General features: G+C 45.7%; 1 protein-coding gene across 4 annotated transcripts in view; it reads left to right on the forward strand.

Moving 5' to 3' along the window:
* SHISA6 (shisa family member 6) overlaps window positions 1–25,749 on the forward strand; it is a gene marked incomplete at both ends in the record, with an annotated part of 243,178 nt that overhangs the window by 100,640 nt on the left and 116,789 nt on the right. For 2 of the 4 annotated variants that reach the window (XM_081219155.1, XM_081219156.1), the window contains one exon: window positions 19,558–19,653. The exons of the other annotated variants lie outside the window; for them this stretch is intronic. In XM_081219155.1, the coding sequence (XP_081075281.1) occupies window positions 19,558–19,653 (96 nt within the window). The remainder of the gene's footprint in view (window positions 1–19,557; window positions 19,654–25,749) is intronic. 4 annotated transcript variants of the gene reach the window in all.

Here is a 25,749-nt window from a genome sequence, read left to right on the forward strand (position 1 = left end):
CTTTGAGGAAGGGAGGGAAGATAACTTATCTGTTCATAATTTAGATTTTAATGTTGCTTTGAAATGGAAGACAGCCTTCCTGTCTTCTGGGACCAAATGCTGGAAAGAGACATCTGGTTATAGAGTTGTCCTGGGCATGTTGGATAAATTCATGCTTAAACAACGATTTCAAGTGAACTGAGGAAGGCAGAGAAAGAACAGATGCCAGTGTGTTTTTCCCTTTCCTAAGGAAGCTCTCGAACCCAGGGATTTCTCAGCCTCAGCACTACTGACATTTTGGACTGGATAATTCTTTGTTGTTAGGGGGCTGTTTTTATGTGTTGCCAGATATTTGTCAATATCTCTGGCCTCTACCCCGAGCAGCCCAACCCCAGCTGTGATGACCAAGGATGTCTCCAGGCATTGACAGGTGTCTCTAGAAATTGACAAATGTCACCTAGAGGGGCAAAAAAAGAACCACTGCTCTACACTAATGGTTCTTGAATTTTCAGGTGCGTAAGGCTCACCTGGGGACCGAGTTCAAATGCGGATTCCAACTCAGTAGGTCTGGGGTGGAGACTCTGCATTTCCAGCAAACTCCCAGGTGATGCTGGTGCTCCAAGGACCTCACTTTGAGTAGCAAGGTCTTCACACTGCCCAACTTTTCTCCTACACAGGCTCCCACTGCACAGGGTGGAGCCTGGGTGGCAGCAGGGACCCCCACCCCAGGACCCCCTTCTTGTCATCTCAGCAAGGATGCCCACCAAGCAGGGGGCCTGCTATTTCATGTCCCGTTCTCCACATCCTCCGTGGGGGAGGCATGGAGTAAATTAACGAGGCACAACTCGACTCTATTGTTATGCCTCCAATGTCCCACTGGAAGCCTTGGAGAGGCCCGGAGTTGCTCACACGTCAGCCAAGGCAGCTGTGTCTCAGTCCACGGGGTGCAGGTCAGAGGGCACAGCAGCTAAGGGGACCAGATGGTCTGTGCCTTGTTTGTGGGCACGTGCATCCCACACTCACACAACGATTTCCACATTTGTTCCTTCCCTCTGGAAACGGGATGGCCATTTTTAAATGAAATAGCACTGAAGGCTCTCTTTCTTTCCAGACTGTGCGCCATTGAGCTTTCAGATGTGAATATGTTTAATCACGGAACTTTCTTTAAAAGTCCGAGCAGCCGGCTTTATTTGGAAGCCAAGAAGGGTCATGATTTGGAGCAAAATGAAAAGATATCTACGCCCGCTTTCACCCACCCTCTAAAAAGGGATTCCTAGCCAAGCCATTGTTTCCCATTAAATGCAAATAATTACAGGGGGTGTCATGTATTAAGCACTTAACTATTAACACATTAGGGTTAAAACAGAGAGGCTGGTTGAGAGCCTTTATTCCAGGCCCCTGCACCCAAAGCTTAGGGAATGGCAGACTCCCAGGGCCCTTTGCAGGCCCATCTGTTCTCAAGCCCTGAAGGCCCTGAGACGGGCTTGTTTGTTTTCCTGAGAAGTCCGTCCACCAAATTGAGGTCCTTCTAAGCTGTAAACCCAGGTGTAGTCTTCTCTTTGCTGATATATGCTATTTTTATTCCAAAACAGACCCATTTTTTTTTTCAACATTGAAAATGAGGCTGGTAACACACCCCACCCCATTCCCTTGTTGGTCTTCCTAAGCCACAGGGAGCCCCTGAGCAATTACGGTTTCCACACCGCTGCTTTGCCTCATTCCCGGGCAGAAACATTTGACACAGCCTGGAACCTACATCTCTGTCTAAGGCTCAAGACTGTCTTCAAACCTGCGCTTTCACCCTGCATTGCCTTTAAATTCCAGAACAAACTCATGACCGTGACCAGCCCCTGCATGAATGTTTGGGTCGTGGATTTGAAGCCCTGCTCTTCAGTGGCTGGGTAACATTGGGTGATGTGCTTAACCTCTCTGAATCTGATTTCTCCCTGGGCAGATGGGTGTGATGATGCTTCCCTTTCAAGGTTATTGTGGGCCATCGGGAAGGGGTGAGAATCAGAGGGTTGCCTCTTCGCCAGGTGTGGACCCCACCCAGCAGGATTTCAGGCTGATGAGATTTGGGGGAGCTGAATTGGCCACAGTTACGCTCTCACCCCTGACCCTAACCCTTCCCCAACCCTGTCCTTTCCCTCACTTTTCTTCGGGTGGCATGGTTCTCACAGAAGCACATCAGGAGCGCCCTCCCCGCCCCACCATCTGCCCCGTACCTCTGAACAAGTAGCTCTGATGAGGCACTGAATCCATTTCTGCTGACCAAGCAGTTTCACCAAACTGCAGCCCTTCATGGCCAGGGCGGGGAGTTCAGATGCCACATCCCTTTCTGGGGCTGTGAGCGAGGTTGGGGAGAGGAAAGAGGACGCTCAGCCCAGCTGGGTCCACACACTACAAGACTGGCTTCCTGAGCAGACCTGCACCAGTTCCCCATGTTTTCTGTTGGTGTAAACCCTGCCCTCGGGACTCTCAGAGACTCAGGCACCATCCGGGCAGTCCACATCACATGAGTGAGAAGCAGCGCGCAAGGGATGCCTGAACCCCCGCCCCGTCAGCTGGCGTGAAGGCAGCTGCCTCCGGTCGGCCTCCTCCAGACTCTCCTCCTTGGTCTGTCTCACTTGCATGAAGCCAGCTCCCAGAGCTGCCGTTGAGCAGATGCAAACATCCGACGCGGCTGTTCTCTCCCCCGTCACAGCAAAAGACTTCCCCTGTACCCACTGCAGCCGGAACATCTTATTTAAAGTTCACACCTGAGGGTGTTGATGGCCAGTTGCCTCTCAATGAGCAGAAAATTGCGAGGCCTCTCCCCTTTGGATAACAGCTGTGGGGTCTGTGTCCGTCTGTCTGGCCTTTGCCGGCCCTGATGCTGCCTCTGGGTAGAGGACCACCTCGGGCGAGCCACTGACCGCCAGCATCCCTCCTGTTCATTCAAGGAGAGCGGCACACCAGCTACTGCCTCCTGTACCCGAGTCCCTGTGGTGTCCCTCTGAAGGTGCACAGAGAAGTAAGTCCCTGCTGGGCGAGGGTGGGGCTGTCAATTATCTTCCGTTCCTTTAAATGCCACTTGAGGGAAGCAATCTGAGCGGTAGGAGAAGGGCCTTCCTGGCTTTTCCGGGCTTGGGGACGTGAGGGCCGGAGAGAGACCTGCCTGGGGCAGGGTTTTTTCCCCTCCAGTCTGCTGGGCTGCGAACAGGGATGAGAACAAGAAGCAAGGATGCTGAACAGATTCCGAGGCCTGCGGTGCTGAGATGAGGCTGTAGGTGACCCCGTCTTTCTTGCATTGTGACTTCTTTTGCTCCATTTCTTAGTAACCCCCTCCCATCCGAACGCACCCTATTTCTAATATAGAATATTTCGGATTATAAAAGGAACACCTGCCCATTAAAGAAAGTTTGGAAAACACAGAAGGGTATCGAAAATTGCTCAAAATCCCAGTAAACCCTTTGAGAGCAACTGATGTAGCCTCTCCCCCTGTGTGTATCCCCCACCTTGCTTTTTTTTTTTACAAAGATGTAATCACATTATATATTAATTATAGATCTCTTGTTCCCTTAATGTTATTTTGTGAGAATTTTCCACAGCATTAAAATATTCTTCGAAAGATCACATAGAATGACTGCAGGGCATCCAGCCTTGGGAGGTGACATGATTTATTCAACCCACCCCCCGCTGATTCCATTTAGCTTGGTTCTCATTTTATACTATTATAAACAATACTGTGATGATAATCATTACACATAAATCTCTGCTATGTCTGTAATTATTTCCCTTAGATAGATTGCTATGATTAAGCAATGACTAAGTCCAAAGAGGTGCACGTTTTAAGACTCCTATTATATCTTAAGTCAGTTATATCACTAATTGCCCTAAGGAGATACTGTCCGATTTTATTTATTCTTTTCTGTATTGCCTGTTCATGTCCACAGCCTGTTTTTTTTTTCCCCTGAGGAAGTTCATCTCTTCTTTATTTGCAAGAGCTTTTTTATATACCTTAAAACTACTGTTTTTTTTAAATAAAATGTTAATTATGGGCGAACGCACAACATAAAAGTCACCATCTTAACCATTCTTAAGTGTACAGTTCAGAAACGTTAAGTATCCCGACACTGTTGTGCAAATTGCCGCCACCATCCATCTCCAGAACTGACTCATTTTGGAAAATGAAAACTCTGTCCCCACTGAACAAGTCCCCATTCCCCCCAACTCAGCCCCTGGCACCCATCATTCTACTTTGTGTCGCTATGAATCTGACTCCTCCTGTACGTGGAATCATACAGTATTTGTCTTTTAGTGACTGGTTTATTTCACTCAGCATAATGTCCTCAAGGTTTATCCATGTTGCAGTATGTGTCACAGTTTCCTTCTGTTTTAAGGCTGAATAATTTCCCATTGTATATGTAGACCACATTTTGTCAATCTGCTCATTCCTTGATGGTCACTTAGGTTGCTTCTACCTTTTGGCCATTGTGAATAATGCTGCTGTGAACATAGGTGTACATTGATGGCGGGTTTTGACATACACAATTCTAAACATTTTTATTAACTCTGCTCCATTCATCTTTCCTTACTTTGTGCTTCCTCTCTGCCCACATGTATAGACATGTCTTGCTCAGCCAAGGTTGGGAAGATCTTCACAAACAGTTTCTTCTACTTCTTTTACGAACTCGTTTTTTCCCATTAAATTCTGGACTCTAACTGGAACATGTTTTGATGAATGGCGTATGTTCTGCTCAGAATATGTTTGTCTGCAAGAAACACAAACCCACTCAACATACCTCGAATAAAAAGAAGCTTATTCAACCACACAGTGGTGTCTGGAGGCTGCAGAAACTCCTGGGCCTCCTGGGAACGGGGCCAAGAGTCTCTCTCTGGGGCCTTTCTCTTTCTCTTTCTGGACCAGGTCTTTCTGCTCCCACTTGGTTTGGGAATGCACAGAATCTCGGGGTGTCTTGACACCAGCACCAACTCTGTATGACTTTACATGTCCAAATACTCTGACTGGGAGTGCTTCAAACTCTTAGTTTATATTCTTGAGAGCAAAAAAGTGACTGGTTCAGCACAGTTCATGGGTTGGTTTGCCTGTGTCTGTTGTTCATTTCTGGCTCAGTCAGCTCCGGCCAGGAAAGGGGAGACGGTCGTGTGATACAAAATAACCAAGGTTTCCCTCTTTATTAGGAAATGAGTGTGGGCCTTCCAAAAGGATGTCTGTCTGGGCAAGCACCCTAGTATGTCTGTTTGAGGAGAAACTGTAGACATCAGTCTAGTTCTCCCCACATAGATAACCAGTACCTTTTTTTCTTCCTTTCTTTTCTCACCAGTAGCAATAATGGAAGGGAGGGGCAGCAGTGCCATAAGAAACAGGGCAAGTGCTGTAGGTGCTCAGAGTTGGGACCAGGTCATGGCCACCTGGGTTCAGGGGACTTTCACCTTTTCCATGTCATGGGGAGAACAGACTACGTGCCATAGCTGATTGATCGCCTGCAGGACTTGCCAAAGGGTTGCTTGGGCCCAGGATATTGGACACAATATTCTTTTTCACTTCTTGCCATTGAGCTGAAATCCTTGATCCCATATTCCTGGGCCCAGTTCTTTTGAACATGACTTCCAATGACCTTCTTTCTGATGCTTTCCCAAATTTCCCTTTCTTGCAATTGAATATGTCTTTATTTCTCCTGGCAGCCTGAAGCTGCTGAAAGGCTACAGGCCAGGGGTTAAACAATGTTCTTCTCAAATCTTGCCTACTTAACATGACTAGCTGTGCAGTTTGGGACAAATTATTTAAAACAGGGAAGACTTTATTTTGCTTATGTGCCGTGTGGAACTATTGAGGTGTAGAGCAGGAATACGTTATCTTCAGTAGAACTCCCAAAATTTTTTTCAAAGTGGTTTCTCATTTTGGGTTCCCCCAGCAGTGGATGAGAGTTCTAGCTGCTTCACATCCTCACCAACATTTGGTGTTGCTGGTCTTTTTAATTTTAACCATTCTAGTCGGTGTGTAATGGTATCTCATTGTAGTTATAAACATCAGTGTTTTTAAGCCTTAAAAACTTGCTTTTAAGCCTTAGGTCATCCACCAATGAGATATGTGAATAGGAGCAAGATACCTAAACACTTGGAGATTCAATTTCCTCAACTACAAAGTAGGGGATACTCTTGCCCACCTCCAGAGGTTTTATGAATATTGAATGAGATAATGATTATAAAGCAGAGGGTCTGGCTCATAAAAACCCTCAGTATTAAATAATAACTAGTGTGGCTATAGTTGTTATTATTATTGCTATTATTAATATCATTATTACTGCAATTGATATAATCCAAGTCAAGAAATCCCCTATTTGGTTAAGGTTGTCCTGCATATAAAGACATTATTGGTTGAAATTGTCAAATATATATATATATATATATATATATATATAAACATGCATATTTTTTTAATGGTTTAACGTTCTCTAAGGCAGTTGGCATTGATTAAAGAAGAATTATGAGAGAAGAAATTCATTTAATCCATCAACAACTATCCAGTGGGTACAACCGATGTGCCCAGCACTATTCTAGATACGCGGCTTCCCTTCTTGTGGAAGGTAAGCTCTGGGTTTAAGAAGAGGAATAGACAATAAACAATAACCAAAGAGGTGAAAAAGATAGTTTTACGTAAGGCTCCATGGATATGATGAAAGTTAAATGATATGGTAGAGAATGTCAGGGAGCCTACAGTAGATGGGGTGATTAGAGACGGTCTCTCCCAGGAGGTAACATTTGCAATCAGACCTGAATGATTAAGAAGGATCTGGGCTTGCACAGATCTGAGGCTTGGATATTCCAAGGTTGAGGGAACGGCAAGTGCAGGGCTGTAAGGCAGGCACGAGCTGGGCACATTGGAAGAACAGAAGATCCACTGTGGCTGTAGTGGGATGGGGAGGGGGAAGCTAGCAGGGCCATGGCATGCAGGGTCTTGCAGAGTGTTTTCCATTTTTATTAAGTGTATTATGAAGCTGTGCAAGATATTTAGAAGAAGCATAGTGGGATCCGATGTGTCTTTTTAGGAGATTACTTTTAAGTGTGCTCTGTAGAGAATAGATAGCTGTGGGTAGAGAGGTAAGTCGGAAGGCTGGTCCTACTGTCGTAGGAGGTCAGATGAGAGGTAGCGGTGGCTTTGAACCAGTAGGCGGCGGGAGAGACGGAGAGCAGTGGGGGGGTATCAGATGCGTTTTGCAGATGGTCCTCAGAGAGCTCGCTGATGATGGGAGTATGAGATAAAGAGAGGAATCAAGGCTCTAGGACTGGGTAGGTAGGTGATGGTGAGGAAGAGTAGGTAGAAACGGTTTTGGGGGCTGTAGAAGTAAAGTGTTCTTCTGATCGTTGTTATGGGTTGAATCGTGTCCTTCAAAAAGATCTGCTGAAGTCTGAATCCTTGTGAACGTGACCTTATTTGGAAATAGGATTTTTGCAGATGTAAGCAAATGAAGATGAGGTCACAGTGAAGGAAGGGTGGACAACAGTGGCTGATGCTGCAAGAATAACTGAGTGGAGAGATGGACATATAAGCTGGACAGAAAGGAACCGAGAACAAAATGTGAGGGGAAGAAAGTGACTCTCAGCAACTCTTGACAAATTGTCTTTTGTGGGGCAGCAGAGAAATGGGGCAGCAACTGGATTGGGAGGCCTGGGGTCAAGGGAGAGCATTGTGTTTACAGTGGTGGCGTCTAGAGGAGTTTATTTGTATCTGAGCCTGTTGAGGAACAGAGATGGGTGATTAGGAAGGAAGGAGTACTTTTAGGAGCTAAGTCCTTGAGAAGGTGAGAGGGGATGGATTTTTTTTAATTAATTAATTTATTTTGGGCTGCATTGGGGTCTTTGTTGCTGCGCACGGGCTTTCTCTAGTTGCGGCGAGCGGGGGCTACTCTTCATTGAGGTGCGCGGGCTTCTCATTGCGGTGGCTTCTCTTGTTGCGGAGCACGGGCTCTAGGTGCACGGGCTTCAGTAGTTGTGGCACGCGGGCTCAGTAGTTGTGGCTTGTGGGCTCAGCAGTTGTGTCTCGCAGTATCTAGAGCACAGGCTCAGTAGTTGTGGCACACGAGCTTAGTTGCTCCGCGGCATGTGGGATCTTCAGTGGCATGTGGGACCAGGGCTCGAACCCGTGTCCCCTGCATTGGCAGGCGGATTATTAACCACTGCGCCACCAACGAAGTCCGGAATGGATATTAACAAGGGTGTTTCACTCACTTTAGTAGCAAGGAAGACAGAGACAGAGGGTGGATGTCAATTTCCTATAAATGAGAGAGTGCCTTTCCTACTGCTCCAATTTCTTCGTGGAGTATGAGGCCAGGTCATCAGTTGAAGGCAATGGAGAACAGGAGGTGTCTGAGGTTTCAGGAGCCAGGAGAAACCAGAAAAGACATTGGAAAGTGAAAGAGCAAACATTCCAGGGAAGGAGAGAAGAATCACAAAGGAACCAGTGCAGGCTGGTGGGAGATGGAGTGGCTTCCTTTTGATGTGAGATGGTTTCCTCTCGCCAGATCTTCGTGAGTCTGTCTTTTCCAGAGCACATCGGTGACAATTGCAGAGAGTACCCTAAACCACCAGGGGATAATGATATTACCAGCGTGAGCCTTGAGATTCTCCCCAAGATAGTGGGTAGCGGAGAGGCCTCCCTGGAGCTTTGAATAATTGTGAACCTAAGACTTCCTTTCCTTTCTCCCTGGAGTATTTTGAAATAGTATACTAGAGGAGGTTTGCCCCTCTAGTAATAATCATTGTTATAGTAACAATTTATTGAAGAAGTGTAAAATGCTCTGTGCTTTATATGCATTCTTGCATCTAATTTCATATTCATCACATCCTCATGAGGCAGGCAGCATTCCCATTTTATGGATAAGAATAACTGAGGCTAAGGACGGGTAAATGGTTTGTCCAGAGCCACATGGCTGGTGTCAGAGCCAAGTTGATTTGTTGGAAGCCTGTGCTCTTACCTCCTGTCTATTACTGAGACATGTCTGGGTCATTTGAATATATATCTTCTCTCATGGATAACTTCTCAGATATATGTAATAGCCCACACATTAAATTGTCTTCCCATTGGGAGATAGTCAGAAAAAAATTATAGTCCCCCAAATTCTCCCCTCTCCAATTGCTGCTTCTGCTCTCTCTCAGGCAGAAGGGTCTCTCTTGTGTGTTTTGGAAGAGATGGGGTCCCTTGAGTGGTGGCTAGAAGCATGGCTTTCCCAGAAGCATGATGGACTGAATGGAACCCCAAGAATATGTAGTGACGTAGGATTTAGGTTCTGTCCTAAATCACAGGTTAGTCATACTGGGACTTTGTATCATTATTGAACCTCTCTGAGACTGTTTACTCATCTGCAAAATGGAGATAATATTGTCTTCAAATATTTTCCTCTAGATAATAACAGGCATTCGTTGCCAATGTCTCCATGTCAGGGCACCTGATAAAACTCTATAAGATGGTAGAGTTTTTCAACATCATTCCATTGACCCCCCCCCACTAATTTGGACGCACTCAGAGGAAGCTCAGTGTTTTTTGCAGAGTAGGAGAAGAGATCAAGGGTCAGAGGGGAAAGCAGCCCCCAGTCACCCCATGGCTAAGCCACTCCCTATAGGTCTGCATTGCAATAACAAGAGAGGGTCTGAGTAATTCACAGATTTCCTGATTGACCCCTGCGTCTACCCTAATCTCCTAAAAGGTTTGGGGCAAGGAAGGATTCTTCCCTCCCTGCATCCTTTGCCTCTTCTACCCAGGTCTTCTTCAGGCCTCCTCTTGGCCGGGGTCCTGCTCTCAATGAGACACAACTGAAATGGTGTCATAGGCAGAGACGGGAATTTGGTTAGATGCTGGGCATCTTTCCAAGAGGATTACAGCCAGCACATCTAAAGAGAAAATAAATGGCACACCGGGGTCCCCTGAAATAGAAATCAACCTCTGCACTCTTTCCTCCAGTACAGAGGAGGCCGCAGGCTGCGTGGGCACTGGGGAGAGCTCTGATCTGGGAAGGTGCGGATTTTTGTCACGGCCAGCAGTGATCTTGGACTGTTCGTTCTCCCTTCCGAGCCCCAGTTTCCTCATCTGTAAGTCTTAAGGCTAGAAAAGGTGACCTTGAACGCTCCTTCTGTTGTAGCATTCTTTGATTCTATCCCAATGGCTGGAGGAGGAGGAGGGCTTCGTCTTTCTAAAATCCCTGAAGATTAATGCCACCACCAATAAGACTCTCCCTCATCCCCTTGGTAAATAATTAGCATGCACTAGAGATGTGGTTTTCAGACTTTTATTTTTGAGTCATGTAATGCTTCCTTTAAAAAAAAAATCTTACCCCAAAGCATATGTAACATATAAGAGACCACAGCAGAGCCCCCTATTGCAGTGGATGAAGTTGACCTGGAGTTTGCCCTTGGCCACAGCTGGAGACCTCTACAGAGTACATATTGATGCTTTTGTTGGTCTGTTTGTTTGGTTTGGTTTCAGGCACAAAGTACCAGTTTTCTTAAATCCGAATTAACCAAACTGATGATTCAGAGGACATTAATTTGAAATGAAAGGGGTTCTTTTATGAATCACTTTCTGGAGGATTTGTTCTCTGGTGCAGGGGTTACCAAGCTGTATTCTGGGTTCTGCCCCTGCTCCACCCTGCTCGAAATCCTCATTCTTCTGTATCTGATGAGATTCCCCTACTTTCCTAGGGCACAATGATAATAGGATGAAAAGCACCAAATTGCAAGTCAAGATCGGGGGCGGGGTGGGCCAGTTTGCAAAACTGTCTCCCAGTGTGACCTTGACAACGCCTCTCCTCCCCCTCTCTGGGTTTACGTTTCCTCCTTTGTCAAATGAGAATATTGGGCAAGGTGGTTCCCATACTGTTCTGGCAATCTGGGATTGCTTCCCCGCACCCTCACAGCCATGGACACCTGGCCTTCACCAGGTGGGCTGCACACCTGGCCCCCATCCCCAGGTCCCCCGGCTATGGAGTCAGCAGAGGGAAGACGCCAGAGGAGAGATCTTTGGGGTTGCCCAGAGTACTTGCCAACAGCTCTGCGGACTGCACAGACTCTGGAGGAAACAGTCCCCATGTGCCTGTATGAGCAAGCACTAGAATTGTCACATAACGCATTCCCAGCAGCTGCTCTCTAGAGATTTTTAAACTAGTCATTGTCAGTGCAACCTGCAATTCGACCTGGCCTGCCCCTAGTTTACTTTGGTAGAGCTAGCTCAGAGCTACTTTATTCACTCAACCAAAGATGCCTGCGTGGAGGAATGCAGGCCTCCTGGCTCCCAGACCCAGATCCCTCGTGGAGCCATATGTGTGTGCTCTTGGGAGCCAGAAGGAACCCTAGGGTCTCCTGGGGGAAGAGCTCCCAGGCCAGATAGCAAAGCCCAAGCTCTCTGCAGCTCCTGCTCTTGACTCTCTCTGGCCTGAGCTCAGCTGAGGGCACACACAGAATAAGAAGACCCCAGGGAGTCCCCTGTATGGGAAAGAGGAAAGACCGTGGTCTCGCTGTGAATAGGAGCTCCCATTTATTGAGGCTTATTGGTGCGGAGTATTAGACAAAACGATTTATACACAGGATCTCATTTAATCCTTACCACCATCCCGCCAGGTGGGTATTAGAATCCGCGTTAGATAAATGCCGTGTCATTTACACAAGGAGAAGTGTCTCTTCTCACTTCCTGGCCCCTATACTTCTTTTTATAAAATGACAGTTATTAGAGGTTTTTTTTTTTTTTCATAATAGGAAGTACAAAGAGAAAAAGAATGGCCCATGATCCCACTCCCTTATCCCCAATAAACTCTGTCAACAGTACAAAAAGAAAAATAACACATATAGGTGTTTAGGAAATTCAAACAGTACAGGAAGTAATAAAACTCAAAGGTAAACACATCCCTTCCTTCCAGACCCTCTCCCCAAAGGAAAGATAGTTTTGGTATCTCGTTTGCAAGATATTTGCAGGAAAAAAACGTTTTGTATAAACCAGTCTACCTGCAATGGGTCTCTATATAGTCTCTCTGTGTATATTATTTTCATTTTTACTTTACAGGAAAGGCATAATACTGAAACATTGCCCTACACTCTGCTTTTTTCCCCACTTTCTGTACCTTAGAGCTCTTCCCACATCGGCACTCACAGCCCTGCTTCATTCTTTTTTAACAGCTGTGTAGTATTCCATTGTTTGGACAGATTCCAGTTGACTTAGCCCCCCATTGACAGAAAGTATTGCAATCAAGGCTGCACTGTCTAGCCTGGTTCCTATCTTATGGAAAAACTTGAGAGCCTATATGTAGGGAAAATTCCTAGTAGTTACATACTAAGTCAATGGCCTGTCCTTCAGAGAGGCACCACTAATTTATACTCCCACCAGGAGCAATGAGAAAGCCCATTCCCCTGGCACTGGGTCTCATCAGATGCTTCAGTTTTGCCAAATCGATTCATCTTTTGAAAAAGATAGCTCATGTTTTGATTTGCATTTTCTTAATTATGAGTTAAGGTTAATCACATTTTTATATCTCCATTGACTTAAAAATTTTTTTCTTTCTTTTTTTGGTGGGGCGGGGAGGGTAATTCACTATTCATATTCCTTGTGCACTTTTTTCTAGTATATTATCATTATTGTTGTTGTTGGTTATTGTTATTGATATGATGGAGCTTTTTGTAAACAAAGGGAAACCCCTTTCTCACACGTTAAACCCCAGGGTTTTACATGTGTTTTGATGTTGGTCTGTGGCCTGTTTTCCTGTGAAGAAGGTCAACAGTGAAGTGGCTGCAGAGCAGGGCCCTGGCCAGCACCGTCGAGCTCCCTGCCAGCTTCCCAGAGACCAGCTCCCTATCTGTTCTGAGCGCATGCAGTGCACTACTGGCAGGCTCTAAAGATGGAGCACTGTTCCCCCTTTCACGGAAGCTACTTCTGGTTTTATTTCATCACAATAATATATTTTTATTGCCCTGTTTGCATACCAGATTTTCCAGGGCAACTCCAGTATCACTCAAATTTATTTAGGTCAATAAAGACAATTGGTTAAATGTTATGTACAATCTAATTTACCAATCTTTTCTTAATGAATTTTTGGATCTGTGTACTGTAAAGATTACAAATAAGTACATCCATGATTTTAGAAATTCTGTAGTTTTACTCCTTGCTTGACAGATTTCATCATTGGGCAGCTTTTTCTTCTCCCAGTGAGGACTTGAGGATATTTTAGTCTCTGAGTTCTTAAAAACTGGAAACTCTCTGTTTCCTTTATTGTTGGAGAATAATTTGGAAGTGAGTAAAATACTTGGGTAACCTTTCCATCTGTGTGTCTCTCGATCATCTGTTTAATCTATGTATTCATCCACCATCTATCAATGAATCTATCTATAGCTATCTTAGAAACAAAATAAAATAATTATTTAGGAGTCAGACATGTCCCCAGAAGTATCTGTCTTCCTAAAGTCAGTATTTATCATATCCATGAATTTCTTTGTACTTGTATAGCACCGCATTTGCATGTATTTAAACAATATAGTGGTATGTTGCATGTTTTTAAACTCTGTGATGTCATCCTCTTTGCCTTCAGCTAGTTTAATGTGGTTCTCAACATAACTAAGAATCGTCCATGTTGATACTTACAGCTCTGATTCATTTTATCTGCACCATTGTATAGGATTACATTGTCTGAATATACCGCGATTTATCCCTTTTCTCCTCGTAGGGAATACAGGGTTTTTTCCCAGTTTGTCTTTTTTAGAAACAATGTTGTCCATGAACATGCTTGTGTGTATCTCCCTATGCGCACGCGTGAGGATTTATCTCAGGCATAGACCTGAAGGTGAAATTGCCGGTTCTGTGGTGCATCTGTTGTCAACTTTCATTAGCCATCACCAAAGTTCCTTCCAAAGCAGTTGTACCAATTTGCACTCCCACCAGAAGTGTGCAAGAGTTCTTGTTTCTGCTTATCCGTGTCCAGAGTCCCAGGCATTTTCATTTTTGCCAGTCTACTGGGTGTGAAATGATATCTCATTATGGTTTTAATTTGAATTTCCCTGATGACCTGTGAGATGGAACACCACTTTATGTGTGTTGGCTCTTCTGGTTTTCACTTCTATGACTTGCTTATTCATCTCTTTTGCCTGTTCTTTCTATTGGGTTGTTTTACTTTCTTATTAATTTGAAGTTATTTGTGTGTTCTTGATATTAATATAAATGTATGTTTCTATCCATTGACTTAGAGTTTCATGATTGCTTTTGATGTATCAGAGTTTAATTTTTTTCTGGTTTATTAATGAGCTTTATTTACATTACCGGTTGATATAGAAGTCTCAAATTGTTAAAGTTTGACAAAAAGAAGTATATTTTTGCTTTTAAAAGGTGCTTTTACCAGAAACAGATATAAACAAACAAACCAAACTCAGCAAAGCAAAACAAGAAAAAACACTTCTTGGATTCTTTTTTTTATTGAGGCATAATTGATATACAATATTATATTAGTATTTGACATTTATATATGTTGCAAAATGATCATCATAGTAAGCCTAGTTACCATCTGTCACCGTGCAGACTTAATACAATATTATTGACTATATTCCCCTTGCTGAACTTTATACCCCCATGACTTATTTATAACCGAAGTTTGTACTTCTCCATCCCCTTCAGCCACTTTGTCTCTCCCCATCCCCTCCCCTCTACCGAAATAAGTCTCAGAATTCTTTAAAAGATCGCTTCACTTTCCGTAGATTTAGTGTTTTATGACGTTGGCTTGTGTTTTCCCCTTTTTTTCCTAAATGGCATTTCACCACCATATATATATATATATATATATATATTTAGATATCTGTCCTTCAAATATATAGTCTGATATTTGACTCAAGACTAAAGTCTTCCACCTGCTCAGAAGAAAATCTATTAACTTTTAATTATTGTTTCCGAATTATCCCTTCTGTCTCTCTCCTGGGCATCTGATTTTAAATAGTGACTTCTGGAGTTGTCCTCTCTGTCTCTTCCTTCCTCCCATCCTTCTTGTCTCTTCATTCTTCCCTACTGAGTACCCAGTGCATCTCTCTCATTGGAATTGTCTTCACCAACTTCTTCACTATCTACCCTGCTGTCCATATTTGCAACTCAGGCAAACTGTCCTGATCAGTTTGTTCCTCCACCCTCCTCCATGGCTGCTGATTGAATCTCACCGATGTGAAATTTTCTTAAATCTTATTGAGGTCACCACCATTCAGATATTACCTTGTTTTTTCCCTCCTGTGTCTTGCAGCAAATCTCTTTTATAGAGAAACTTTCTATTTACTCAAGGTCGCTTTCTCATCAGAGCCACCAGCATCAGACAACTCCAGCAACCCAGCCCCAGACCTCTCTTTAGCTTTCATCTGCCTCCCACCTGGGGACCATTGTCCCCCAGTGCTATTCCTGTGACTCCTGACTTCTGAAGGATGCTGATGGTGAGAGGGCAGGGGCAGGTGTGGAGGGAGCCACGTCATCCAGATGCTGCTTTGCAAGTTTGGTCCAGCAGGTGGGGGCAGGCACACTCTCTCTGCAACCTGAGACCACCCTTGTTCCTGATCGGGGGCTGTGTGTTTGTGATGTTGCCACGTGGGTGTGTATTCCTGCTACTTACGTGTGCTCACAGAGCTCCCGCTTACCTCTGCCTGGAGCCCTGCTGGATATAGGGCCATTTCTCTGGAACTGCAATTTGGGCAGAATTTGTACTCCTTTAGCCTCCTGCCTCGATGGCCAGCAGGAGGGCGTGGACTTGGGGTCATAGCTGCAGAAAAGAGAAGGGGGCGGCTCTTGGTGTTATGGCTAAAGAATTCTGTGATACCCATTCATACCATTCACATCATTGACCCTGGAACTCTGCACATCCCCAAGGCAAAGAAGGGGTATTGCCTCTCCTCACATCTGACCGTCCACTTGCATAGGGCTTCAATTTACCAACCATTCTCTTCACACTGCCCTTGAAGGAAGTGATTGTTCCTTTGGAGGGTACAGAGAACGTAAATCATTCTAGACCTTGACCTCTTCGCATTGGCCCGGATCTGGCTGAAGACTGACCTGCCCATAGTTCTCTGAAACACAGTGGTTCATAAAATCTGGTCCCTGGACTTGTGACCATCATCAGCGTCACCTGGGAACTCGTTAGAAACAAAAATTATCAGGCCTCACCTCCTACCCACTGAATCAGGAATTCCGGGGCTGGGGCTGGGCAATCTGTGCCGTCCAGGTGAGTCTGATGAACTCAAGTTTGAGGACCATGGCTCAAACAAAAGCCGAAACCGCCACCATGCCTTTTCCAGCTGTCCCGAGAGATGCTGTTGAAAAATAGAAAGGCTCTCTGGAGACTCGGGTACCCAGTGACAGGTGTGTCTAGACTTGGTGTTTGTATTTACTTTTCATTTGAACTCAGTGTTTTCCAGACCTGTTGGACCATAGAATTCCTTATTCCTGTTATGTGCTCCTGGTCCTGCCTCATTCCCCTCAAAACCTCAGTACGTGAAACTCCACACGTCTGAGATCCAACATCTGTGAACTTGGGAATCATCACGCGGGCTTCTCCTGGCTTAGCGTTTCCCCGGGGTCGTGGCTAAAGCCTCAGAGAAGAATCACAACTGCACTTGTTCAGACTGAGGGGTGAGCTGGCTAGGGAGAGGGTTGTAGAAAGAGTGTGAATTTAGAGGTAGGTAGACCTGGTCAGGATCCAGGGTTCACCACTGACTAGCTCCATGAACTTGGGAAAGTGACCTTTTTCCACAGGGCTCTTGTGAGGAGTAAACGAAGCCAGGTGCACAGGACGGAACTGACATGGGGTTTGCAGACAGAAGACCAGAATGCTAGCAATGGTTCAGTCATCTTCCGACTTGACAACCCTGGCCTCAGTTTTTCCATCAATAAAATGGGGGAATAATAATAATAGCTTACCATGTGGTAGTGATTAAAATTTTAAGGAAATAATATATATGAATGATCTTTGTAAACTGCATAATGCTACAGAATGTTCGGCTTCTATGTCAGATTAAACCGTGTTTTCAGAGGCTCTGTCCCTTTGTCTGGCACATAGTAGGTGATCGGGTGGTTTAGTTGGCTTTCCGTCAAGCACAACCCCAAAGCAGTAGCGCAGTGCTTAACCCTGAGGGACCTTGTTCCAGCTGACAGATAAGAATGAATTGAAGTAGCAAAGGCACTGTTTTATGTGCCATCTTTCTCAGGATTGATTTGTTTATGAAAAATTTTATTTATAAGGAGCACAAAAATAAACCAGCCCAAACTCTGCAGGATGTAACAGAGGTTCTGAATTAATGAGGTCCAAATTTATGAGGGTTCAGAATTGTTACTTCCTTTTCTTAACTCTTCTGTTGTCGGGAGGGACCGTGGTGGGGTGGAGGATGACCCGTCCACACGCCCCTTGTCCCTCTCTCCTTCATCCCCTGATGAAGTTGCATTTTTCCAGGACTAGAGTTGGATTTCTGGAGCTGTGACGTGGCTTGGGATATGGGCAGAAGCCTCTTAGTTCAGCTCCAATAATTCTTTTCTATAAAATTCTGGGTTGTGACTACATTATTTTACAGCAAGGGAGTTCCTTGTGGAAAGCTGTGTGCCCTGAGGAAGGAGGTATTTATTCCAGAGTGGAGGGCATGAGGGAAACAATGGCAAAATGCTCTTATATTTCTTCATGCACTAGGATCACGGTTCTCAGTGTTTGGTCCCTAGGCTGGGCAGCATCAGAATCACCAGGCTACTTGATAGAAGCGCAAAACCCTGAGCCCCATCCCAGATCTTCTGACTCAGAAACTCTGGGGGTGGGGCCCAGCAGGTTTGAACCTGCCCTTCTGGTTTTTCTGATGCACACTCAGGGTTGAGAACCTTTGATCTGGGAGAAGAAGGAAGGAACAGGACCAGCCAGACGTCACTCTTCAGAGGAAGGATGCTGGAGTCCGGAAGCTAAATAGTGGGTGGTGCCGGGCACCCACCAGGACCCCAGCAAATGTCCATTGCACCCACCTGAACAAACTGAAATTCAGTCCTTTATCCATTTACTCTAGGACAATGGTTCTTCTTCCCTGTGGCACATTGGAACCACCTAGAGACCTCGTTAAAAATACCCTGACCAACTGAACCAGAATCCCTGGAGTAGTGTCGGGACATCTGTATTTTTAAAAGCTTCCAGATGATTCTGACACGCGCCCATTTTTGAGATTTAATGCAGAGGGTGCCTTGCTAAGAAAAAATGTGATTTAGGTTGTCTCTACAGTTATCATAGATTTTTCTGTTGGAAATGTATTTTACCTATTTATATTATAAAAATTACATACTCATTATAGAAAAAAAACTTGGAAAATACAGAAAAGTTGAAAGGAGAGAAGCAGTAAGACTCATGTTCCAGCTCTCTAAAGGTGGTAGTCAGTATCAGGTGAGTTTTCTTTCAATCTGTTTGTTTAATACAGATTGTTTGTATTTGTTTAATACTGGTTTGCATTTTTTTACAGTGCTGTGATCATACTTAATATAGAATTTTCTTCCACTTTTTAACTTAACATTACATCTTAGGTAGTCTGCACATTGTTGTAATTGTAAGTACAGTTTTTAATATGCTCTTGTGGCAACATGACAAAAATACAGCTTTTCTCCATTTTCACATGTGCATAGTTCAAGATGGTGTTTGGAGAGGACTTCTTTTCTTTATAATGCCTATATTTCAAGCATATTGTGAAACCCAACTTTGAATATCAGAAACAGAATATTAACTCTTTCTCTTCTCTTTGTCTTCTCCCAGGGTCCTAATCTGTCCTCGGACTTTTCCTCACCCCAACCCCACAGGTAGATGGATAGATGAGGCTGATGAGGGATAAAAATCTTACTACAGAAAGTCGAGAGAGGAAAACACATAAATATTTTCCCAGTGTTTTAGAGCCACCACCCTACCTGTCAGCCTCAGCGGATGTTGGATTTCTCCTAAGCCACAAGGCTATAATTCGTAGGATGAGGTGTGATTCATAAACATACACACACATAGAGCATTCTGATCAGACCCGCACTTCTATGCTTTGGAAAGAAAGAAACCAAAGGAATAAGACAAGAAAAAGAAAGAAGGAAGCTGGGACAAAGGAAAGGATGGTAGGACAAACAGACTGAAGTTCTGATGTGCTCAGTCAGAAATGCCAAAGTCAAGCCCTTTTTCCCACCTCTCCTTTTAACATAAGCTTCCCAGAACTTTCTTCTTTGTTGCACAGTTATATGTGCGTGTATGTGTATGTGTGTGTGTGTATATATATATATACACACATAAATGTGTATTTAAAATGGTAATATATATAAAGTATGTAATGCTTATATATTACATACTTCATATATATACTTTATATGTTTATAATATATATTATATATAAATTTATAAAATAATATATATATATATATATATATATATATATTTTTTTTTTTTTTTTCCTTGATTGCTTCTACCTTCTGACTCAGCTGCTGATTTGCAGTTAAGTTCACCGTCATTGTTGGGTGAGCTGGAGCAGCAATGTTTGTCTCCTTGTTGGTGTCATGGATGCGCCAGGTAATTCTGCCCCATCTTCTTGCAGGACATTATGGGAAGGATGCTTACCGAAGTGGAGGACCTGATCTCCATAACTTCATCTCATCTGGATTTGTCACTTTAGGAAGAGGACACACGAAGGGTACAGTGGAAACCATTTTTTACTAAAATACAGAGGTGGCCTAGGGAACCCCGATCTGAAATGTGAAGATGGTGTGGAGGCCAGAGGCTGGTCCAGGACAGGATAAGTGGGGTGGTTTCCATAGCTACTTATCCTGGTGACATGCGTGGCTTCTGACAGGAGTGACTGGGAGGTCACAGGTGTAACTCTAGAAGGCAATAATAGACTTCCAAGAGGTACGTGTCCTGCCCCGCCCACGGCGCGGAGCAGGACACAGATGCCAGTGGCTCCCTGTGGGAGGGGACCACAGGCAGCATGGTGGGAAGCACTGCTGACGGATGTGGCAGCATCTGCAGAGTGTTGGTCCTCCTCTTGGCTGTGATTCCTTTCTCCATCTGAAGCCACGTTTCATAAACCGACGTCAACATTCTGTACTGTGGGTCTCGAAGCCAGTGCGCATGTCGAGAGTTTTGGCGTCCTAAGTGTGTCTGTGTAAACTCTCCATCGTGGGCATACAAAGGTAGAGGTTACACAGACCTTCAAGCCATGAGCTGAAAGTTAACGTGGCATTTCTGCTGAGCTGCTTTATGACCTAGCCGACAGCTTGCAGTTCATCTGTGCAGGGGGTGTGGCATCTTCGATTCTGTCTTTTGTTTAAACAGAGTTCTACTAGTGTTGTGAGCATTCTGTCATATCAAGAGCAACTGGATTCCTAACTCCTTTGATGACCTTCCTAACACCTGTGTACTGTTATAGACAACTGTGAATTCTGTTGTAGGGATGGTATATCCCTGTCTTCCTCTGAAATATGTGTTTGTTTTAAGTGTGAGTGGACAAGGAACTTTGCCATTTTTTCTTACACTCCATGCACCCAATTTTTAAATTCCCTATGTGATGTTTGTTCATCCTATAGAGAAAAAAAAAATCTGTATCTGTGTATGTATTTTCTGTTGTGTCTCTCTGTGTCTAAATAAAGTTTATTGAGGATACAGGTGGCATTTGTGGCTACTAAGAGTTGCAGAATCAAATTGGGACCAGATGGCTTGGGAAGGGGAAATGGGCCTCACAGTTAACTGGTAAAAGACACAATCCTTGATGTACTCATATCAACTCAAGCCTGGGATATATGACCCCCGTGTCATCTGCTTTGTGATAATTATCTATCACTGTGAAAACAGTTACTCTAAAATGTAGCATTATCAACCAGTAATAAACATTTCTTCTCCCACAGAGTTTGTGTGGGTCAGGAATTTGGGAACAGCTGAGTTGGGTGCTTCTGGCTTGGGGGTCTCTCATGAGGTTACAGCCAAGGTGTCAGCAGGGGTTGCATCAGCTGAATCGGGCTTGACCGGGGCTGGAGGACTTGCTTCCAAGGTGGCGCACTTATATGGTGCTGGCTGTTGGCAGGAGGCCTCAGTTCCTCCCCATGCTATTCTCTCCAAGGTTACTTGAGTGTCCTCACAGCATGGTGGCTGGGCTTCCCCAAAATGGGTGATCCAAGAAAGGAAAAGACAGATGCCACAATGTCTTCTATGACCAAGGCCATGGGTTACACATCATCATTTTCACAATATTTTATTGGTTACACAAGTCAGCCCTATTCCGGATGGGGGACTACACAAGGGTGTGAATGTCGGGTGCCTAGGATCATTGAGGGCCACGTTGGAGCCTGGTTACCACACCCCCATGACCCACGGAGCAGCGCTACAAATCGGGATCTTTCCAACAGAACATGACCTTCTCAACTGCAGTGCTTTCTACCCTTACTTATTACTAAGGCTTCTCAACGGCAGTGGCTTCCCACCCTTACCCTGCCCCTTATAGCGGGTCCAACCTGAAACACCTAACAGTTCAATCAATAGAATTCTTTATATGTATATTATAAATGTTATGGCTTTGGGTACACACATTCATTCGAGAAATATTTCATGAGGCCTGGCATGCACTAAGCAATATTCAGAAGTAAAACAAAATAGAATCCAGCCTTGTGGAACTCATATTCCATTGGGGGAAGCAGACAAAAGAAACCCTTGATGCTAAGTGCAGGGAGGAAACCTAAAGCAGGTAAAGGGGGCGGGGAGCTACTGTTGTCAAGGAAGACCTCTCGGATGAGGGGATAATTGAACACAGACTCGCATCCCAGGCAGGGGCATCAGGAAGGCCCTGAAGTAGGTTCTTGTAGATCAAGAAATAGGAAGGAGGCCCGTGAGTGAAGCAGGCTAGAAGGAGATGAGATCAGATGAGATCACCACAGGGGAGCCCGTGTATTTATGGGTGTGGCTGTGAGGCTGCTTTCAAATCAGCTAGACCTCCATCGGAGCACATACAGGTGATTCTCTATCCTTATCTGTCCTTCCAGTCACTGTCACCTGGGCATCCAGGAGACTCTACCCCGCCCATGCGTGTGGCGGCTTTGCTGTGGCCTCTGCTTATTATTTCCCCATTTCATCTTGTTCTGTGGTCTCATCCAGCCCTCCTGTGTGTGCATGGCCTGTCCTCCTGGTCCATCACCCTTAGCAGACCCTCTTCTCCATTCCCTTCCACTCAAGAAGGCCTCTGAAACCTCCTCTTTCCGGGAATGTACCTTGCGTGTATTTTCCTATTTAGATGATAAGAGATTGGGGTGGGAGTGGGGATTTGGAAATGGGCATTCCCTTCCAATATCCAGACCCTTTATCCCTGTGCAGCCTGGATCTCTGGAAAAGGGCCAGGCTCTATCCTCGCTTCCTTCAGAGCAAACCAAGTTCAGCTCTGAATGGTACTTCTAAGTAAAGCAGCCCCAGGTAAATGCCCCATGGGAAGGGGACCACTCAGAGACATCTGACCTGGGGCTGTTCCCCATCATGTGTGTTTGATTGTCTTCCTTTTCTTATTTACTTTTGCTTCAACTCCAATTACTGCCTTTCCGGTCCCTCCCCCTTTATTCTTTTTTTTGTTCCTGCTTCTTATGTGTGCCTTAGGCCTTCTGGTGGCACCTGCCCACAGCATAGCCCCACTATGACTCTCAGAACTTGTGGGGTAGCTAACAGCTGTTTTAGAAGGTGATAGCATTGACCTACCGACCACGTCACTGAGTTGAACATGGCTTTCTATCAGACTCTCATTATCGGAGACCGAGCATGGCTGGTCTTTGTTCTGAATGGCACTGGGAACCTTCACTGGAAGCTGGGGTGCTCCCAGTCCTGTGCTCCGTTTTATGGGTCCCAGAGGCATCACAGAGAGATGTGCGCTCCAGCTCCAGTGGGGCTCCCCCAAGTTCAGACAGTGGGGTTGAGGATGCATATATGTCTGCCTGCTTTATAACAAGATTCACAGGTACAGGGATAATTAAATTCTTTGGATGAGGCCTAACTAAGTAGATATTCTTTTGTTAATGGGCTGGAGAAGGTGAGACATTAGAAGAAATAGAATTCTGACCCTAGGGGCTTCCTAACCACCAAGGCCCCCTGCTCCATCTCTTTCCTGTTGGGAGACCCCACATTTTAGCCTAGGGGGCCACACAGTCATTGGCCAGCCTCCTAGGTGGCATAGCACTGCCTTAGGCTTCCAGGCACCAGAATTTGTACTTATGCCCCTTTTCAGGACTTTCTAACTGAATGATGTGTTCTCACCTTTTCCTATAATTCTTACATTTCCTTTTATTTTCTCCTTCTCCTAGGGAACTAATTCTGCATGTCTCCCTGCTCTGATTTCTTCTTTGACTTCCTGCTTGCTTATCCCTTCGGGTAAATGGGAGTCAAGTCTCAGGAAGATACTGATCAGAGTGGCCATGAGTTTAGACCAAGTTTCCCCTATAACTTTTCCCTCTGTTGATTAGACAAGAGCCCCCAGGCTCTCCCGCGGGAACCCAGGGCAGTCTTTAAGGGCGCAGAGGGTCTACTCAGGCTGCCACGATGAAAACCCAGGGATAAAGGCTTCTCTTTACCAAGCAGTTACTTTGTGCCGGCACTGTCTTATTTGCACCTTTACAGTAACCCCGCGGGAGAGCTCTTGTCCCCATTTTCACTGGTGAAAAACTGAAGCTGGAGCAGTTGAGTGGCCTGCCCAGGTCAACTCCGACAGTTAGCACTGTTTCATCCCATCCAGACCTGCTTCCAGAGTAGGTACTCAAGCCCCACACATCCTGTCTCGTGAAGACAGAAGGGCCAAGGTGGGCCGGGTGGTGGGTCAGTGGGACCCACATGTCATGAGCACTCAGTGCCTGATGGCTGTTTTATTAGAGGACACACTTTACAAGACAGGAAGTCACAAAAAGAAGATGGGCTGGAAACTAGCACCACCTTGTAAATCAACTATACTTCAATGAAAAAAAAAAAGAGATCAGGAGTCAGAGAATTTACACCAGATGAGCAGGGTCTGTCCTTCCAGAAAGGAATCTCAGTCTCCTCAGATAGTTATTCAGGGTCTGTCTCAATGAACACACCTACGGACACCCTCTGCTGTCCAGGTGGTTTGGTTAAAAATCTCAGACAGGCTGGCTGTTTTTTTTGTTGTTGTTTTTTGCGGTACGCGGGCCTCTCTCTGTTGTGGCCTCTCCCATTGCGGAGCATAGGCTCCGGACGCGCGGGCTCAGCGGCCATGGCTCACGGGCCCAGCCGCTCCGCGGCATGTGGGATCCTCCCGGACTGGGGCACGAACCCGTGTCCCCTGCATCGGCAGGCGGACTCTCAACCACTGCGCCACCAGGGAAGCCCGGCTGGCTGTTTTTGAGTCTGGATGAAAAAGCCTGAAGACACTTTCCAGAAACTCCCATGGGACCCACTGACACCTTGATCTCCACCAGTGTAGCCCAGGCCACACCAGGCCCAAGTCCTTCCAGGTGGTGGTGTCAGCAAACGCATCTGATCTGTGCTGACCGGCACTGTTCCTTGGGTCCTTTCCACCCGTGTGTGTGTGTGCGTGCATGCGTGTGTGTAAGAGACAGACAGAGAAATCCCTGAAGCCTTTGCTGTAAGGTAGGAGCCCCAAAGTGACTCCCGTTTGGAGGAGGTAGGCACTGCTGCCCACCTGGCCGTTCATCCCTCCGTGTCAGCCTGCATGCTGAGCATCTGCTCTGTGCCACACACTCTTCTAGGCCCTGAGGATGCAGCAGACAGACTTTACATGCCAGAGAGAGATGACAGACATACTGAAAGAAAGAAGTAAATCTCTGAGGTATGTCAAAAAGGAGTTAAAAGCTATGGAGCAAAATGAGGCAGAGAATGAAGGAAGGAGTTGCAGTTTTTACAAAGAGCATCCAGAGGGCTTCAGAAAAAAACTGGCATTTGAGCAAAGGCTGAAGGAGGTGAAGGGTCAAGTCGCCTGGATTGGGGGGTGGGACGGTTTCCCAGGCCAAGGGAACAGCCACCCACTGCCCACCTGGCTGGCACAGGGACAGCCGTGAGGCTGGGGCAGATGGGGCCTGGGTGTGGGCAGTAGGGGACGAGGTCAGAGAGAGGCTGGACCACCCAGGGCCTGGGGGTCACTTGAGGATCTCGTTGCCACTCTGGGCAGAATGAAAAACAAGATGCTTTTGGCCTGAGCTATTAGGAAGAGGGACATCTGTGGGAGGGCCAGGGTTTCGGCAGAGGCTGGGGGTGAAGGGAATTCAATCTGACTTCATATTAAGTTTTAGATGCATCTTAATCACCCACGTGGAAGTGTCAAGTTCAGGGGAGTTGTCCTGGCTGGGGATGTAAACGGGGGAGTTTGCAGTACGTGAAGCCGGACGCTGGGTGAGATCAGCTAGCGGGTGAGCAGAGGCTCCAGAAGAAGAGATGAAGTTGGGGAGGTGAGGAGAGACCTGCAGAGGAGACTAGTCAGGAAGCAAGAAAGCCAGGGCTGGGTGAAGTCTTGGAAATCAAGTGGGAAGAAAAGCCGTGTTTCTGGGAGAGAGCCGTCAGCTGTTATAAACTGTAGGCAGGTCAGGGGAGGTGAAGCCTGAGAAGTGACTGCGGTGTGACTTGTAACGTGGAGGTCATTGTGAGCTTGGCAGGGGCAATTTGGGGGTGGTGGGGAAACTCATCCATCCGATGGATGCAAGAGGGAATGGATGACGTCTGGGATGTGCTTCTACACGATCAGGGCAAACTGAGTGACGGGAAGAGAAGGGTTCATCATGCTCGCCTCTCTGTTTGG

Source organism: Mesoplodon bidens, assembly GCF_964165515.1.
Source record: "Mesoplodon bidens genome assembly, chromosome: 19".
NCBI lineage: Eukaryota > Metazoa > Chordata > Mammalia > Artiodactyla > Ziphiidae > Mesoplodon > Mesoplodon bidens.